A 17,728-nucleotide genomic window follows, 5' to 3' on the forward strand; every position below is an offset into this window, starting at 1 on the left:
CATCTGTCTTATCCTTCTATTTCCACACTTGCTTGCCCGTGGCACCGGAAGTAATCGGAGATTACTAATTTTGAGGTCCTGCTTGCCAGTTTCTTTCCTAGCTCCCTAAACTCTGCCTGCAGGACCACATCCCTATTTCGACCTGTGTTGTTACCAACATGGACCACAACTGCTGGCGAGAGAGAGAGAAAGAGAGAGAGAGAGAGAGAGAGAGAGAGAGAGAGGGAGAAAGGAGAGAAAGAGAGAAAGGAGAGAAATAGAGAGAGGAGGGAAATAGAGAGAGGAGGGAAAGAGAGAGAGGAGGGAAAGAGAGAGAGGAGGGAAAGAGAGAGAGGAGGGAAAGAGAGAGAGGAGGGAAAGAGAGAGAGGAGGGAAATAGAGAGAGGAGGGAAAGAGAGAGAGGAGGGAAAGAGAGAGAGGAGGGAAAGAGAGAGAGGAGGGAAAGAGAGAGAGGAGGGAAAGAGAGAGAGGAGGGAAAGAGAGAGAGGAGGGAAAGAGAGAGAGGAGGGAAAGAGGGAGGAAGAGAGGGAGGAAGAGAGGGAGGAAGAGAGGGGGGAAGAGAGGGGGGAAGAGAGGGGGGAAGAGAGGGGGGAAGAGAGGGAGGAAGAGAGGGAGGAAGAGAGGGGGGAAGAGAGGGGGGAAGAGAGGGGGGAAGAGAGGGGGGAAGAGAGGGGGGAAGAGAGGGGGGAAGAGAGGGGGGAAGAGAGGGGGGAAGAGAGGGGGGAAGAGAGGGGGGAAGAGAGGGGGGAAGAGAGGGGGGAAGAGAGGGGGGAAGAGAGGGGGGAAGAGAGGGGGGAAGAGAGGGGGGAAGAGAGGGGGGAAGAGAGGGGGGAAGAGAGGGGGGAAGAGAGGGGGGAAGAGAGGGAGGAAGAGAGGGAGGAAGAGAGGGAGGAAGAGAGGGAGGAAGAGAGGGAGGAAGAGAGGGAGGAAGAGAGGGAGGAAGAGAGGGAGGAAGAGAGGGAGGAAGAGAGGGAGGAAGAGAGGGAGAAAGGAGGGAGAAAGGAGGGAGAAAGGAGGGAGAAAGGAGGGAGAAGGGAGGGAGGGGGTAGGGAGGGGGGAAGGGAGGGAGTAGGGAGGGGGGAAGGGAGGGAGAAGGGAGGGGGTAGGGAGGGAGAAGGGAGGGGGTAGGGAGGGGGTAGGGAGGGGGTAGGGAGGGGGTAGGGAGGGAGAAGGGAGGGGGTAGGGAGGGAGAAGGGAGGGGGTAGGGAGGGAGAAGGGAGGGGGAGAAGGAGGGGGGAGGGTGGGGGGGAAGGAGGGGGAGGGTGGGGGGGAAGGAGGGAGGGAGGGAGGGGGACACGGAGAGAGACAGGGAGGCACGGAGGGAGGGAGGGAGGGAAGGAGAGAGACAGGGAGGGAGGGAGGGAGAGAGACAGGGAGGGAGAGACAGGGAGGGAGAGAGCCAGAGAGGGAGGGAGAAAGGGAGGGAGGGAGAGAGAAAGAAAGGGAGGGAGGGACACGGGGAGGGAGGGAGCCAGAGAGGGAGGGAGAAAGGGAGGGCGGGAGACAAGGAGATGAGAGAGACAGGGGGGAGGGAGGGAGGAGAGAGACAGGGAGGGAGGGAGACAGGGAGGGAGGGAGACAGGGATGGAGGGAGACAGGGATGGAGGGAGACAGGGATGGAGGGAGACAGGGTGGGAGACAGGGTGGGAGACAGGGTGGGAGACAGGGAGAGAGGGAGAGAGACAGGGGGGAGGGAGGGAGAGAGACAGGGGGGAGGGAGGGAGGGAGAGAGACAGGGAGGGAGCCAGGGAGGGAGGGAGACAGGGATGGAGGGAGACAGGGTGGGAGACAGGGAGGGAGGGAGAGAGACGGGGGGGAGGGAGGGAGGGAGGGAGGGAGACAGGGGGGGAGGGACAGGGAGGGAGGGAGCCAGGGGGGGAGGGACAGGGAGGGAGGGAGCCAGAGAGGGAGGGAGACAGGGAGGGAGGGACAGGGAGGGAGGGAGGGACAGGGAGGGAGGGAGGGAGGGAGACAGGGAGGGAGGGAGACAGGGAGGGAGGGAGAAAGGGAGGGAGGGAGGGACAGGGAGGGAGACAGGGAGGGAGGGAGAAAGGGAGGGAGAGACAGGGAGGAAGGGACAGGGAGGAAGGGACAGGGAGGAAGGGACAGGGAGGAAGGGACAGGGAGGGAGGAAGGGACAGGGAGGGAGGAAGGGACAGGGAGGGAGGAAGGGACAGGGAGGGAGAAAGGGACAGGGAGGGAGAAAGGGAGACAGGGAGGGAGAGACAGGGAGGGAGGGAGACAGGGAGGGAGGGAGAAAGGGAGGGAGGGAGAAAGGGAGGGAGGGAGAAAGGGAGGGAGGGAGAAAGGGAGGGAGGGACAGGGAGGGAGGGAGGGAGGGACAGGGAGGGAGGGAGGGAGGGACAGGGAGGGAGACAGGGAGGGAGGGAGAAAGGGAGGGAGAGACAGGGAGGAAGGGACAGGGAGGAAGGGACAGGGAGGAAGGGACAGGGAGGAAGGGACAGGGAGGAAGGGACAGGGAGGGAGGAAGGGACAGGGAGGGAGGAAGGGACAGGGAGGGAGGGAGACAGGGAGGGAGGGAGAAAGGGAGACAGGGAGGGAGAGACAGGGAGGGAGGGAGACAGGGAGGGAGGGAGACAGGGAGGGAGGGAGACAGGGAGGGAGGGAGACAGGGAGGGAGACAGGGAGGGAGACAGGGAGGGAGACAGGGAGGGAGACAGGGAGGGAGACAGGGAGGGAAGTTCTCTCTGCCGGTGGTTGGGGACTGGACAGACTGCATTCTATCTGCTTTGCCCCTTTCTGCCCTGATTTCTCTTCAGTTCCAATAAAGGATTAAAAAGTTCCAAGCTGCTCCCAGTTCTGTGAGATCTGGCAGTAATACTTTCAATTTTCTGCTGCAATGTAACTTGAGCGATCGTCTTGCTCAGAGACTGCCCCAGTGTCCTGATTATATGGAAGGTAGTCAGAATTTATTCTTCCTGAAACTGTTCAGAACACATCTGGTATTGATGTGTCTCTTCAACAAACTCACTGCTAACCTTTCTTCAACATGTTTGTAACGACCAACATGAGACCAGTTCCAATTGGACAAAAGGCAGACTGCGATTTTGTTCTACACACTTGGCTGCATTTAATTGCAGCAGAAGGTGGCAGCTTGTCGATCTAATAGCTTTGCATTGATCGCCCCAAACCAATACATTCCTTCATTAAAGAGAAAATGAGGCACAGAGATACCGTGACATCCAGATCTCCCACAGATCCACATTCCCTCTTATTAACTAGCAATTTTCAGGCCTCTAACCTCCAGCACAAACCATTCATCTCCTCTCAGTGACACTGGAACACAGGCCTGGGGATCAATGAGACAACAGATTAAACCACCGACTCACTCTGCAGTTAGACTGCAGCATCCACAATAACCTCAACAGCAGCAAACAGAACAGATCATAGACTGAACAGAGCACAACACGGTGAGACATAATAGTGAATAAACAAGGCTCCATGATAGAGCAAAGCGAAGAGGAGGAGGGGATGTGACCGCGATATGACAGAGCAACAGAGACACAGAGTGATAGAGGAACAGAGTCACAGAGCCATAGAGTCACAGTGATAACTGTCACAGAGCCACACAGTTATAGAGCGACAGAGAGCCACACAGAGTCTCACAGTCACAGAGTTGTCGAGTCATACAGCACATAAACATTAAATGTTAAAAGCAAACACCCAGCCAATGATTTAGCAAAACTCTCGAGTTCAGGTCAGGGAGCAGGACTCAGGCTCTCAGTACACACCCACCCGCAGACAGTGCCCGCCCCGCAGACAGAACTTCCTCACCCCTCACACGGCACCCCCTCACCCCTCAGTTGACAGCTCCATATAAAACACTAGTTAGGCCACAGCTGGAGTACTGTGTACAGTTCTGGTCACCACACTATAGGAAGGATGTGATTACACTGGAGAGGGTGCAGAGGAGATTCACCAGGATGTTGCCTGGGCTGGAGCATTTCAGCTATGAAGACAGACTGAAAAGGCTGGGGTTGTTTTCCTTAGAGCAGAGAAGGCTGAGGGGGGACCTGATTGAGGTATACAAAATTATGAGGGGTATTGATAGGTTAGATAGGAAGAAATTTTTTCCCTTAGCGGAGGGGTCAATAACCAGGGGGCATAGATTTAAAGTAAGGGGCAGGAGGTTTAGAAGGAATTTGAGGAAAAACTGGAAAATGTGATTACAATAGTTGGGTACTTGATGACCGGCACAGACACGATGGGCCGAAGGACTTGTCTCTGTACTGTATAACTCTATGACATGCACCCCCACTCACCCCTCGGACTGCACCCAGCCGCCCCTCGGACTGCACCCACTCACCTACTCACTCATGAGAACATGGGTTCAAATCCCACCACAGCTGAAGGTGGAATTTGAATTCAATCAATAAATCTGGAATTAAAAGCTAGTCTAATGATGACCAAGAAACTACCAATTGTTGTAAAAGCCCACCTGGTTCACTGATGCCCCTTCAGGGAAGGAAATCTGCTGTCCTTACCTGGTCTGGCCTACATGTAACTGCGGAGCCACAGTGATGTGGGTGACTCTGAACTGCCCTCTGAAATGGCCGAGCCAGCCACCCAATCAAGGTTAATGAGGGATGGGCAATATATTCAGACTTAGTCAGTGACACCCACATCCCGCAAACAAATTAAAAATAAAATTGACACAGCATGGAATGGGCTCCTTTGGCTGTTGTGTTTTTGCCTGCGAGGACGAGTGATTTAGACCATGCCTCTTCCTTTTCCCCCTCCGAGCCATGTGCATTTTTTCTCCGTACCCTGTTTCTTTCTTCTTGACTTGCGTTCCTGGTAATCGAGATTCAGCAACTTGTGAGTTGCAATAATTCAATCTCCACTTTATCCTCATTCTCAGGATGACACAATATTCCAGCAATAGCCTGACGTCTTGTCCAATTTGAACATGATCCTAACCCGAGGGTTCTGTTTGCTTTCTCTGAATGTTATCTACTTGTGTAACCATCATTCTTCTTTTGTCATTGATGGGATGTGGGTGTCACTGGCCAGGCCAGCATTTATTGCCCATCCCTAATTGCCCTTGAGAAAGTGGTGGTGAGCTGCCTTCTTGAACCGCTGCAGTCCATTTGGGGTAGGTACACCCACAGTGCTGTTAGGAAGGGAGTTCCAGGATTTTGACCCAGCGACAGTGAAGGAACGCCGATATAGTTCCAAGTCAGGATGGCGTGTGGCTTGGAGGGGAACTTGCAGGTGGTGGTGTTCCCATGTATTTGCTGCCCTTGTCCTTCTAGTTGGTAGAGGTCCCAGGTTTGGAAGGTGCTGTCTAAGGAGCCTTAGGGGAGGGGGGACGGGAGAAGGGGGAGTGGGGAGCAGGGGAGGGGGGGGGGAGGGGAGAGGGGGAGGGGAGGGGAGGAGGGGAGGAGGGGTAGGGCAGGGGGAGGGGAGGATGGGTGGGTCGGAGGGGAGGATGGGTGGGGAGGACGGGTGGGGAGGAGGGGAGGGGAGGGGAGGACGGGTGGGGAGGAGGGGAGGGAGGAGGGGTGGGGAGGGGAGGATGGGTGGGGAGGAGGGGAGGGGAGGGGAGCACGGGTGGGGAGGACGGGTGGGCGGAGGAGAGGGGAGGGGTGCAGGGAAGGAGGGGTGGGGAGGAGGGGGAGGGGGGGTGGGGAGGGGAGGACAGGTGGGGGGAGGATGAGGGGAGGGGAGGGGTGCAGGGGGGGAGGGGATGAGGGTTAGGGGATGAGGGTTAGGGGATGAGGGTTAGGGGATGAGGGTTAGGGGATGAGGGTTAGGGGATGAGGGTTAGGGGATGAGGGGAGGGGATGAGGGGAGGGGATGAGGGGTGGGGATGAGGGGTGGGGATGAGGGGTGGGGATGAGGGGTGGGGATGAGGGGTGGGGATGAGGGGTGGGGATGAGGGGTGGGGATGAGGGGTGGGGATGAGGGGTGGGGATGAGGGGTGGGGGGAGGGGAGGAGAGGGGAGGGGTGGAGTTGGGAGGGGTGGAGTTGGGAGGGGTGGAGTTGGGAGGAGGGGAGGGGAGGAGGGGAGGAGGGGAGGGGAGGGGGGAGGGGAGGGGAGGGGGGAGGGGAGGAGGGGAGGGGAGGAGGGGAGGGGATGAGGGGAGGGGATGAGGGGAGGGGATGAGGGGAGGGGAGGGGTGGAGTTGGGAGGAGGGGAGGGGAGGAGGGGTGGGGAGGAGGGGAGTGGAGGAGGGGAGTGGAGGAGGGGAGTGGAGGAGGGGAGGGGAGGGGAGGATGGGGGGGGAGGATGGGGGAGGGGAGGAGACGGGAGGGGAGGAGGGGCGGTGTTGAGGGGAGTGGAGGGGCGGGGCAGTGTTGAGGGGAGGGGAGGGGAGGGAGGTGTGGAGAGGAAGGGAGCGGAGGGGAGGGAGCAGAGGGGAGGGAGGTGCGGAGTGGAAGGGAGCGGAGGGGAGGGGAGGGGAGGTGAGGGGCGGTGTTGAGGGGATGGGAGCGGGCGGTGTTGAGGGGAGGGGCGGTGTTGAGGGTAGGGGAGGGGTGGTGTTGATTGAGGGGAGGGAGTGAAGGCGTGAGGTGCTGAGGGGAGGGAGTGAAGGCGTGAGGTGTTGAGGGAAGGGAGTGAAGGTGTGAGGTGTTGAGGGGAGGGAGTGAAGGTGTGAGGTGTTGAGGGGAGGGAGTGAAGGTGTGAGGTGTTGAGGGGAGGGAGTGAAGGTGTGAGGTGTTGAGGGGAGGGAGTGAAGGTGTGAGGTGTTGAGGGGAGGGAGTGAAGGTGTGAGGTGTTGAGGGGAGGGAGTGAAGGTGTGAGGTGTTGAGGGGAGGGAGTGAAGGTGTGAGGTGTTGAGGGGAGGGGGTGAAGGTGTGAGGTGTTGAGGGGAGGGGGTGAAGGTGTGAGGTGTTGAGGGGAGGGAGTGAAGGTGTGAGGTGTTGAGGGGAGGGAGTGAAGGTGTGAGGTGTTGAGGGGAGGGAGTGAAGGTGTGAGGTGTTGAGGGGAGGGAGTGAAGATGTGAGGTGTTGATTGGAGTGGAAGGGAGGTGTTGAGGGGAGGAGGGGGTGAGGGGAGGAGGTGAGGGGAGGAGGGGAGGAGGAGGAGGGGAGAGGGGGCGAGGAGAGGGTGGGAGGGAAGGGAGGGGGTGAGCGGAGGGGGTGATGGGAGGGTGGGAGGGATATGTTGAGGAGAGGGGAGGGAGGTGTTGATGGTAGGTGATGGGAGAGGAGGGGAGGTGTTGTGGAGTGGGGAGGTGTTGAGGGGTGGGGAGGTGTTGAGGGGTGGGGAGGTGTTGAGGGGAGGGGAGAGGTGTAGAGGGGAGGGGAGAGGTGTAGAGGGGAGGGGAGGTCTGAAGTGTTGAGTGGAGCAGGTGCCGGATGTGCTCTCTATAACAGAGAGTTAATGACCTGATTTGAGCAGTATCTGAGAGCTCGGTACTGACACTGCTCTGTTTAATGAGTTCTCAAGGGTGAAGGCGTGCTGTGGTAAATTGTGTTGTCTCACACTTCACAAAGCCTGCAGCATGTCTCACAGGCAATTATTGAACTGCGTGGCAGAGAAGATCCGGTAATATAGCCTTGGAACTAATTTTACATTTTAACGGGTAAAATCAAAATTTATTTGTGCAATTACTGTGCCTCTTTACTGAAACAGACGGTGAAAACAAGCACTACATCCCGAGAGAGGAACAAGCAGCAGTAAGGCAGCATTCAGATAAAAAGTTTTTTTTTAAACAGCATTCACAGAAAACGTCAAACTCTGTCGAGGCTTCCTGTGGCCCATGGGAATCAGCTGCTGCAACCTTTCTCTAATGCTGCCTATTTCTCGATGGTCAGAGAAGGGCATTTGGCCAAACTATCTCCTATTGCTGTACTGCTCTGAGCATTTCAGCTGAAATATTTCAGGCTGACACACCTACACTGGCCTGTTACACCGACAATGTGACTCACCATCACCCTGTACATGCTTTTTTTTTTAGATTATATGATTATAGATACAGCACTGAAACAGGCCCTTCGGCCCACCGAGTCTGTGCCGACCATCAACCACCCATTTATACTAATCCTACACTAATCCCATATTCCTACCAAATATCCCCACCTGTCCCTATATTTCCCTACCACCTACCTATACTACTGACAATTTTATAATGGTCAATTTACCTACCAACCTGCAAGTCTTTTGGCTTGTGGGAGGAAACCGGAGCACCCGGAGAAAACCCACGCAGACACAGGGAGAACTTGCAAACTCCACACAAGCAGTACCCAGAATCGAACCCGGGTCCCTGGAGCTGTGAGGCTGCAGTGCTAACCACTGCGCCACTGTGCCGCCCACTTCTGCTACAGCACAATGTCATGCAGATCTGCTGGCTCAGTCTTCAGCCTCAGGAGGCAGAAGTGAGAGGGGGACAATGAGGAACTCTGTACAGTATCAAAGCACCAAGCAGGAAACTGGTTCATTGCAGGACATTCTGGCTCATTGACATCTTGCTGTCTGACATCTGTACTCCTAAATAAACAACCAACACTGGCCATCCTCGAGTGACCTGAGCTGTTCAACACACCATCATATTCACAGCAGCATGAATCCACCTCCACCTGCATTTATCCTCGTTCCTCTCAATATCACTGTACCGTATAGCCTGTCTGCATCTTTTACTGCAATTCATTACCACAGTAGCATTCTACCACGCAGTCAGGACCTCCCAGATTCAATTTGATAGTGAATTTACCTTTCAACCTGATCTTTCTTCAGGCGCGTTCGTTCTGCTCTGACAGTTCCAATTAAACAAGTAGTCACATTTAAATTATCCACTGCCCTCAACTTAAAGACCTGTTCAAATTGTGGCGTGCAACTTGAACCCTGACCTCTGGGATCAGCAACGTGTGTGCTAACAAAAAAACAGGCTTCCAATTATAATCTATTTGCCAGAATCAGCTGTTCAATATTTCATACATTCACAGTGCTGAGTTCATATTCTGTCATTGCATGAGATCGGAATGATAACTCAGATAGAAAGCTGAGGAGAATTCCTGGAGAAATGAGGAGGCTGAAGCAGCAAAACGTACCTGGAAAAGTAGCTGTCATGTTCACTTTGGACACATTCAGCCAATTGCTGCGTGAATAGATCAGGCACCCTCGAGCAGTATCATGATAGGTCACTGACAGTGTAACTGCCCTTTAGCTGTACTCACCTGCAGACACGGGGAGTGAAGAAAAGGTTCTGCCATGAGTGACACAGGTAGTTAGAATGATCAATTATACGAATCCAATCTAGCTGATCCATCGAAACCTCAATGTAGTATGAATATGACCTAGGAAAGGGAGAGGAGAATGAGTTTGTCTACAAGATCCAGGTCAACACAAAGGGTTACACAGAAACAGGACAGGAGGCAGTGTCGTAGTGGTAATATCACTGGACTGACAATCCAGAAGTACAGGCTATTGCTCTGGTGACATGGATTTGAATCCCAAAGAAAGAACAAAGAACAGAAAATTACAGCACAGGAACAGGCCCTTCGGCCCTCCAAGCCTGCGCCGATCCAGATCCTCTATCTAAACATGTCGCCTATTTTCTAAGGGTCTGTATCTCTTTTCTTCCTGCCCATCCCATCACAACAGATGGTGAAATTTGAATTCAATCAACAAAAAATCTGGATTTTTTTTAAAAAGCTAGGCTAATGGTGATCCTGAAACCATTGGCGATTGTTATAAAAAACAATCTGGTTCACTAATATCCCTGAGTGATGTTCCCTCCTTTAGGGAAGGAAATGTGCCGTCCTTACCTCGTCTGGCCCACAGCAATGTGGTCAATTCTGAAATGGCCTCACAAGCCACTCAGTTGTATCAAACCACTACAACATCTGGTGTACTTATACCCCATAGATCGGTTGGAGACTTGGGCGGAGAAATGGCAGATGGAGTTTAATCCGGACAAATGTGAGGTGATGCATTTTGGAAGGTCGAATGCAGGTGGGAGGTATACAGTAAATGGCAGAACCCTTAGGAGTATTGACAGGCAGAGAGATCTGGGCATACAGGTCCACAGGTCACTGAAAGTGGCAACGCAGGTGGATAAGGTAGTCAAGAAGGCATACAGCATGCTTGCCTTCATCGGTCAGGGCATAGAGTATAAAAATTGGCAAGTCATGCTGCAGCTGTACAGAACTTTAGTTAGGCCACACTTAGAATATTGCGTACAATTCTGGTCGCCACACTACCAGAAGGACGTGGAGGCTTTGGAGAGGGTACAGAAGAGGTTACCAGGATGTTGCCTGGTCTGGAGGGCATTAGCCAAGAGGAGAGGTTGGATAAACTCAGATTGTTTTCACTGGAACGACGGAGGTGGAGGGGCGACATGATAGAGGTTTACAAAGTTATAAGCGGCATGGACAGAGTGGATCGTCAGAAGCTTTTTCCCAGGGTGGAAGAGTCAGTTACTAGGGGACATAAGTTTAAGGTGCGAGGGGCAAAGTTTAGAGGGGATGTGCGAGGCAAGTTCTTTACACAGAGGGTGGTGAGTGCCTGGAACTTGTTGCCCGGGGAGGTGGTGGAAACAGGTACGATAGAGACGTTTAAGAGGCCTCTTGACAAATACATGAATAGGATGGGAATAGAGGGATACGGACCCCGGAAGTGCAGAAGGTTTTAGTTTAGGCAGGCATCAAGATCAGCGCAGGTTTGGAGGGCCGAATGGCCTCTTCCTGTGCTGTACTGTTCTTCTGATTGCAGCTGTTCAAGAAGGCAGCTCACCACCACCTTTCTCCAGGGCAATTAGGGATGGGCAATAAATGCTGGTCTAGCCAGCGATGCCCACATCCCAGGAATGAATAAAAGAAAGGAAGGAAGCCATTCAGCCCCTCAAACCTGCTCCACAGGAACAGGAAGAGGTCATTCAGCAGAACTCATTCAGCCCCTCAAACCTGCTCCACAGGAAGAGGAGGAGGTCATTTAGCCCCTCAAACCTGCTCCACAGGAACAGGAAGAGGTCATTCAGCAGAACTCATTCAGCCCCTCAAACCTGCTCCACAGGAACAGGAAGAGGTCATTCAGCCCCTCAAACCTGCTCCACAGGAACAGGAAGAGGTCATTCAGCAGAGATCATTTAGCCCCTCAAACCTGCTCCACAGGAACAGGAAGAGGTCATTCAGCCCCTCAAACCTGCTCCACAGGAACAGGAGGAGGTCATTCAGCCCCTGTTCCACCATTCAATGGATGATCTGTGACCCTTCCCTATATACCGTCTTTGCCCCGTATCCCTTAATATCTTTGGAAAATAAGAATATATCAATCTCAGTTTCAAAATCAATAATTAATCCAGCATTGATTGCCATTTGTGGAAGTGAGTTCCAAACCTCTACCACCCTTAGTGTGTAGACGGGTTTGTTCATTTCACTCCTGAAAGGTCTGGCTCTAATTTTTAGACTGTTCCCCCTCGTCCTAAACTCCCCAACCAGCAGAAAGTTTTTCTCTCTATCTACCCTATCTCTTCCCTTTAATATCTTGGAAACTTTGACCACCCCTAACCCTTCTAAATTCCAGGGAATACAACCCTAGTTTGTGTAATCGCTCCTCGTAACTTAACCCTTGGAATCCCAGCATCATTCAGGTAAACCTACACTTCACTCCCTCCAAGGCCAATATATCCTTCCCAAGGTTTAGTTTAGAGATACAGCACTGAAACAGGCCCTTCGACCCACCGAGTCTGTGCCGACCATCAACTACCCATTTATACTAATCCGACACTAATTCCATATTCCTACCACATCCCCACCTGTCCCTATATTTCCCTACCACCTACCTATACTAGGGGCAATTTATAATGGCCAATTAACCTATCAACCTGCAAGGATTTGGCATGTGGGAGGAAACCGGAGCACCCGGAGGAAACCCACGCAGACACAGGGAGAACTTGCAAACTCCACACAGGCAGTACCCAGAATTGAACCTGGGTCGCTGGAGCTGTGAGGCTGCGGTGCTAACCACTGCGCCCAGAACTGCTCCCAGTAACTCCAGGTCTGCTCTAACCAGGGCTTTGTACAACTGCAGCAGGACTTCTACCCCCTTGTACTCTGGTCCTCTAAAGGTCAGTATTCCATTAGCCTTCCTGATTATTTTCGGCCCTAGAACCACAGAAAAGTTACATCACAGAAGGAGGCCATTCAGCCCATCATGTCTGCACCAGCTGGAAAAAAAACTAGCTGCCCAATCTAATCCCACCTTCCAGCACCTGGTCCATAGCCCTGCAGGTTACAGCACTTCAGGTGCAGGTGCAGGTACCTTTTAAAAGAATTGAGGGTTTCTGCCTCCACCACCGATCCTGGAAGTGAATTCCAGACACCCATCCCCCTCTGGGTGAAAAGGTTTTTTCTCATGTCCCCTCTAATCCTTCTACCAATCATCTTAAATCTGTGCCCCTGGTAATTGACCTCTCCGCTAGGGGAAACAGGTCCTTCCTGTCTACTCTATCTAGGCCCCTCATAATTTTGTACAAATCAATTAAGTCACCCCTCAGCCTCCTCTGTTCTGAGGAAAACAACCCTAACCAATCCAATCGTTCTTCATAGCTGCAACTTTCCAGCCCTGGCAACATTTTTGTAAATCTCCTCTGTACTCTGTCCTTCCTGTAATGTGGTGACCAGAACTGTATGCAATACTCCAGCTGTGGTCTAAGCATGATTTTATACAGTTCCAGCATTACATCCCTGCTTTTGTATTCTATACCTCGGCCAATAAAGGAAAGCATTCCATATGCCTTCTTCACCACTTTATCTACCTGTCCTGCCACCTTCAGGGACCTGTGGACATGCACTCCAAAGTCTCTCACTTCTTCCACCTCTCTCAATATCCTCCCATTTATTGTGTATTCCCACACTTTATTTGCCCTCCCCAAATGCATTACCTCACACTTCTCCAGATTGAATTCCATTTGTCACTTTTCCGTCCACTAAACCAAACCATTGATATCATTCTGGAGTCTATAACCATTGTTCATGATATTTTAATCACCTGTGTACCTGGATCCCCCAAGTCTCTTTGGACCTCCACTATTTCGAGACTGGCAAAAGTGGGACATACACAAAAGTGGGGCGGCACAGTGGCGCAGTGGTTAGCACTGCAGCCTCACAGCTCCAGCGACCCGGGTTCAATTCTGGGTACTGCCTGTGTGGAGTTTGCAAGTTCTCCCTGTGTCTGCGTGGGTTTCCTCCGGGTGCTCCGGTTTCCTCCCACATGCCAAAGACTTGCAGGTTGATAGGCAAATTGGCCTTTATAAAATTGCCCCTAGTACAGGTAGGTGGTAGGGAAATATGGGGACAGGTGGGGATGTGGTAGGAATATGGGATTGGTGTAGGATTAGTATAAATGGGTGGTTGATGGTCAGCACAGACTCGGTGGGCCGAAGGGCCTGTTTCAGTGCTGTATCTCTAAACATACGAATTAGGAGCAGAAGTAGGCCATTCGGCCCCTCTAGCCTGCTTTGCCATTCAATAAGATCGTGGCTGATCTGTTTGTGTTTTGAATTCCACGCTCCCATCTACCCCCGATAATCTTTCATTCCCTTGCGTAACAAGAATCTATCTACCTCAGCCTTAAAAATATTCAATGACTTCGTCTCCACCACCTTCTCAGGCAGAGTTCCAAAGTTGCACAACCCTCTGAGAAAATATTTCTCCTCATCTCTGTCCTAAAAGGGTGACCCCTAATTTTAAAACAGTGCCCCCTAGTTCTGGACTCACCCACAAGAGGAAACATCCTTTCCACATCCACCTTGTCAAGACCGTTCAGGATCTTATAAACTTCAATCAAGTCTCCCCTCACTCTTCTAAACTCCACTGAAAACAAGCCCAGTCTGTCCAACCTTTCCTCATAAGACAACCCGCTCATTCCAGGTATCAATATAGTAATAAAAACAAGAAAAACAAATTGTAAAAGATGTAAAAAAGAAAAAATAACTAAAAATAAAAGTAAATCAGAACATGACGGGCCCCCCATTTTACTTTTATTTTTAGTTATTTTTTCCTTTTCACATTTTTTACAATTTGTTTTTCTTGTGTTTATTTCATTTCATTGTAGTTTATTCAGTTTGCTTACCCACTGTTTTTTTTCATGTTTGTACTTGCTGCTGTTCAATCTTCAGTTCGTTAACACCCTATCTGTACGAATGCTTTGTCTTTCAACACACCATTAACATATTGTTTGCCTTTACTCCATGACCTCTTGGTCAGCTATGTGGCCTTGTCCAATCTACACCTTCTCCTTTGTTATCTCCTGCCCCAGCCCCGGCTCACTTGCTTATAACCTTTGACATTTCTAATATTTGCTTGTTCCGAAGAAGGGTCACTGACCCGAAACGTTAACTCTGCTTCTCTTTCCACAGATGCTGCTAGACCTGCTGAGTGATTCCAGCGTTTCTTGTTTTTATTTCAGATTTCCAGCATCCGCAGTATTTTGCTTTTATATCAATCTAGTAAACCTCCTCTGAAACGCCTCCAACGCATTTACATCCATAAATAAGGAGACCAAAATTGCACACAGTATTCGAGATGTGGTCTCACCAAAGCCCTGTATAACTGAAGCATAACATCCTTACTTTTATTTTCAATCCCTGTCTAAATGAAAGATAGCTTTTTTTAAAAATTTGTTTGTGGGATGTGGGCGTCTCTGACTAAGCCGGCAATTTTTGCCCATCACTAATTGCCCTTGAACAGAGTGCTTGCTGGGCCCTTTCGGAAGGCATTTTTTTTTTTAAAGAGTCAACCACATTGCCGTATTCCATCAGCCTTCTTTATTACTTGCTCTACCTACGTACTAACCTTTTGTGACTCCTGCACTAGAACACCTAGATCCCTCCGCACCTTGGAATTCTGAAGACGTTCTTTGTTTAAGTAATACTCTGCTTTTTTATTCTTCCTGCCAAAGTGAACAACTTCACATTTTCCCATATTATACTCCATCTGCCAGATTTTTGCTCACTCATTCAACCTATCTATATCGGTCTGCAACCTCCTTATGTCCTCTCCACGACTTACTTTACTACCTATCTTTGTGTCATCTGCAAATTTATCTACCATGCCATTGCTCCTCTCATCTCAGTCATTGAAATAAATTGTAAAATGTTGAGGCCCCAGCACAGACCCCTGCGGGACTCCACTCGTCACATCCTGCCAATCAGAAAAGGACCCATTTATACATACTCTCTGTTTTCTGTCAGCCAGTCAATCTTCTATCCATGCTAATATGTTACCCCCTACACCATGAGCTCCTACTTTGCACAATAACCTTTTATGTGGCACCTTGTCAAATGCCTTCTGGAAATCCAAGTACAGCACATCAACGGGCTCCCCTTTATCCACAGCACATATTACTCTTGCAAAAAACTCCAATAAATTGGTTAATCATGAAGTCCCTTTCACAAAACCATGCTGTTTTTTTTGACTATTTATTTTGGGACACACACAGACTCACACAAGAAAATCCACAGTGAGTAAACTGATTATACAGTGCACCCTGGAGCACTGCTTGTTCATTACAGCTTCTCTCTAATCTGTGCACTCTCTACTGTAGTTACTCAATTCAGTTCCTCCACAAGATATGGATTACCAAAAGAAATGCAGTCGGACCAGGAGCCAAATTTCATGTCAGGGGTATTTCAAGAGATCATGTGTAATTTGGCAGTGAGACAGTTCAAATCTTCAGATTATCACCCGCAGTCACAAAGTGCATTGGAAAGGTATCACACAGACTCTATAATAAAGGTTCATTGTTTTCAGTATCCTTGTGATTGGGATAAGGGGATATCATTTTGATTATTGGTTTCAGTCCATTTGAATTGGTCGTTGGGTATTTTTTTAAATTCGTTCACGGACAGCACAGTGGTGCAGTGGTTAGCACCGCAGCCTCACAGCTCCAGTGACCCGGGTTCAGTTCTGGGTACTGCCTGTGCGGAGTTTGCAAGTTCTCCCTGTGACCGCGTGGGTTTCCGCCGGGTGCTCCAGTTTCCTCCCACAGCCAAAGACTTGCAGGTTGATCAGTAAATTGGCCATTGTAAATTGCCCCTAGTGTAGGTAGGTGGTAGGAGAATAGTGGGGATGTGGTCGGGAATATGGATTAATGTAGGATTAGTCTAAAAATGGGTGGTTGTTGGTTGGCACAGACTCGGTGGGCCAAAGGGCGTGTTTCAGTGCTGTATCTCTAAATAAATAAAAAATATATAAATGTGGGCGCTGCTGCCCATTCCTAATCGCCCTTGTGAAGGTGAGCTGCCTTCTTGAACCACTGCTGTCCGTGTGGGGTAGGTACACCCACAGTGCTGCTAGGAAGGGAGTTCCAGGATTGTGACCCAGCAACAGTGAATGAACGGCGATATAGTTCCAAGTCAGGATGGTGTGTGGCTTGGAGGGGAACTTGCAGGTGGTGGTGTTCCCATGCATCTGCTGCCGTTGTCCTTCTAGTTGGTAGTTGCAATTCTGGTCGCCACAGTACCAGAAGGACGTGGAGGCTTTGGAGAGGGTACAGAGGAGGTTTACCAGGATGTTGCCTGGTCTGGAGGGCATTAGCTATGAGGAGAGGTTGGAAAAACTCGGATTGTTTTCACTGGAACGACGGAGGTGGAGGGGCAACATGATAGAGGTTTACAAAGTTAGGAGCGGCATGGACAGAGTGGATAGTCAGAAGCTTTTTCCCAGGGTGGAAGAGTCAGTTACTAGGGGACATAGGTTTAAGGTGAGAGGGGCAAAGTTTAGAGGGGATGTGCGAGGCAAGTTTTTTTACACAGAGGGTGGTGAGTGGCTGGAACTTCTTGCCGGGGGAGGTGGTGGAAGCAGATACGATAGCGACGTTTAAGAGGCATCTTGACAAATACATGAATAGGAAGGGAATAGAGGGATACGGTCCCCGGAAGTGCAGAAGGTTTTAGTTTAGGCAGGCATCAAGATCGACGCAGGCTTGGAGGGCCGAATGGCCTGTTCCTGTGCTGTACTGTTCTTTGTTTGTTCGTTTTGTTTGGAAGATACTGTTGAAGGAGCCTTGGTGAGTTCCTGCAGTGCATCTTGTAGATGGTACACACTGCTGCCACTGTGCATCGGTGGTGGAGGGAGTGAATGTTTGTGGATGGGGTGTCAATCAAGTGGGCTGCTTTGTCCTGGATGGCGTTGAGCTTCTTGAGTGTTGTTGGAGCTGCACCCACCCAGGCAAGTGGGGAGTATTCCATCACACTCCTGACTTGTGACTTGTAGATGGTGGACAGGCTTTGGGGAGTCAGGAGGTGAGTTACTCGCTGCAGGATTCCTAGCCTCTGACCTGCTCTTGTAGCCACGGTACTTATATGGCTACCCCAGTTCAGTTTCTGGTCAATGGCAACCCCCAGCATGTTGATAGTGGGGGATTCAGCGATAGTAATGCCATTGAATGTCAAGGGGAGATGATTAGATTCTCTCTGTTTGGAGAAGGTCATTGCCTGGCACTTGTGTGGCGTGAATGTTACTTGCCACTTCTCAGCCCAAGTCTGCATATTGTCCAGGTCTTGCTGCATTTCTACACGGACTGCTTCAGCATTTGAGGAGTCGCGAATGGTGCTGAACATTGTGCAATCATCAGCGAACATCCTCACTTCTGACCTTATGATTGAAGGAAGGTCATTGATGAAGGAGCTGAAGATGGTTGGGCCTAGGGCACTACCGTGAGGAACTCCTGCAGTGATGTCCTGGGACAGACAAGATTGACACAAGAATACAAGAAATAGGAGCAGGACTAAGCAATTCAGCCCTTTGAGCCTGCTC

At 51.1% G+C, this 17,728-nt stretch overlaps 1 protein-coding gene across 2 annotated transcripts in view; it reads right to left on the bottom strand.

Moving 5' to 3' along the window:
• The window catches only part of btbd9 (BTB (POZ) domain containing 9), a 227,644-nt gene that overhangs the window by 100,099 nt on the left and 109,817 nt on the right, over window positions 1-17,728 (bottom strand). For both annotated transcript variants that reach the window (XM_068026775.1, XM_068026776.1), the window contains exon 5: window positions 9,146-9,265. In XM_068026775.1, the coding sequence (XP_067882876.1) occupies window positions 9,146-9,265 (120 nt within the window). The remainder of the gene's footprint in view (window positions 1-9,145; window positions 9,266-17,728) is intronic.

This window comes from Heterodontus francisci, unplaced genomic scaffold, assembly GCF_036365525.1.
Source record: "Heterodontus francisci isolate sHetFra1 unplaced genomic scaffold, sHetFra1.hap1 HAP1_SCAFFOLD_352, whole genome shotgun sequence".
Taxonomy (NCBI): Eukaryota; Metazoa; Chordata; class Chondrichthyes; order Heterodontiformes; family Heterodontidae; genus Heterodontus; species Heterodontus francisci.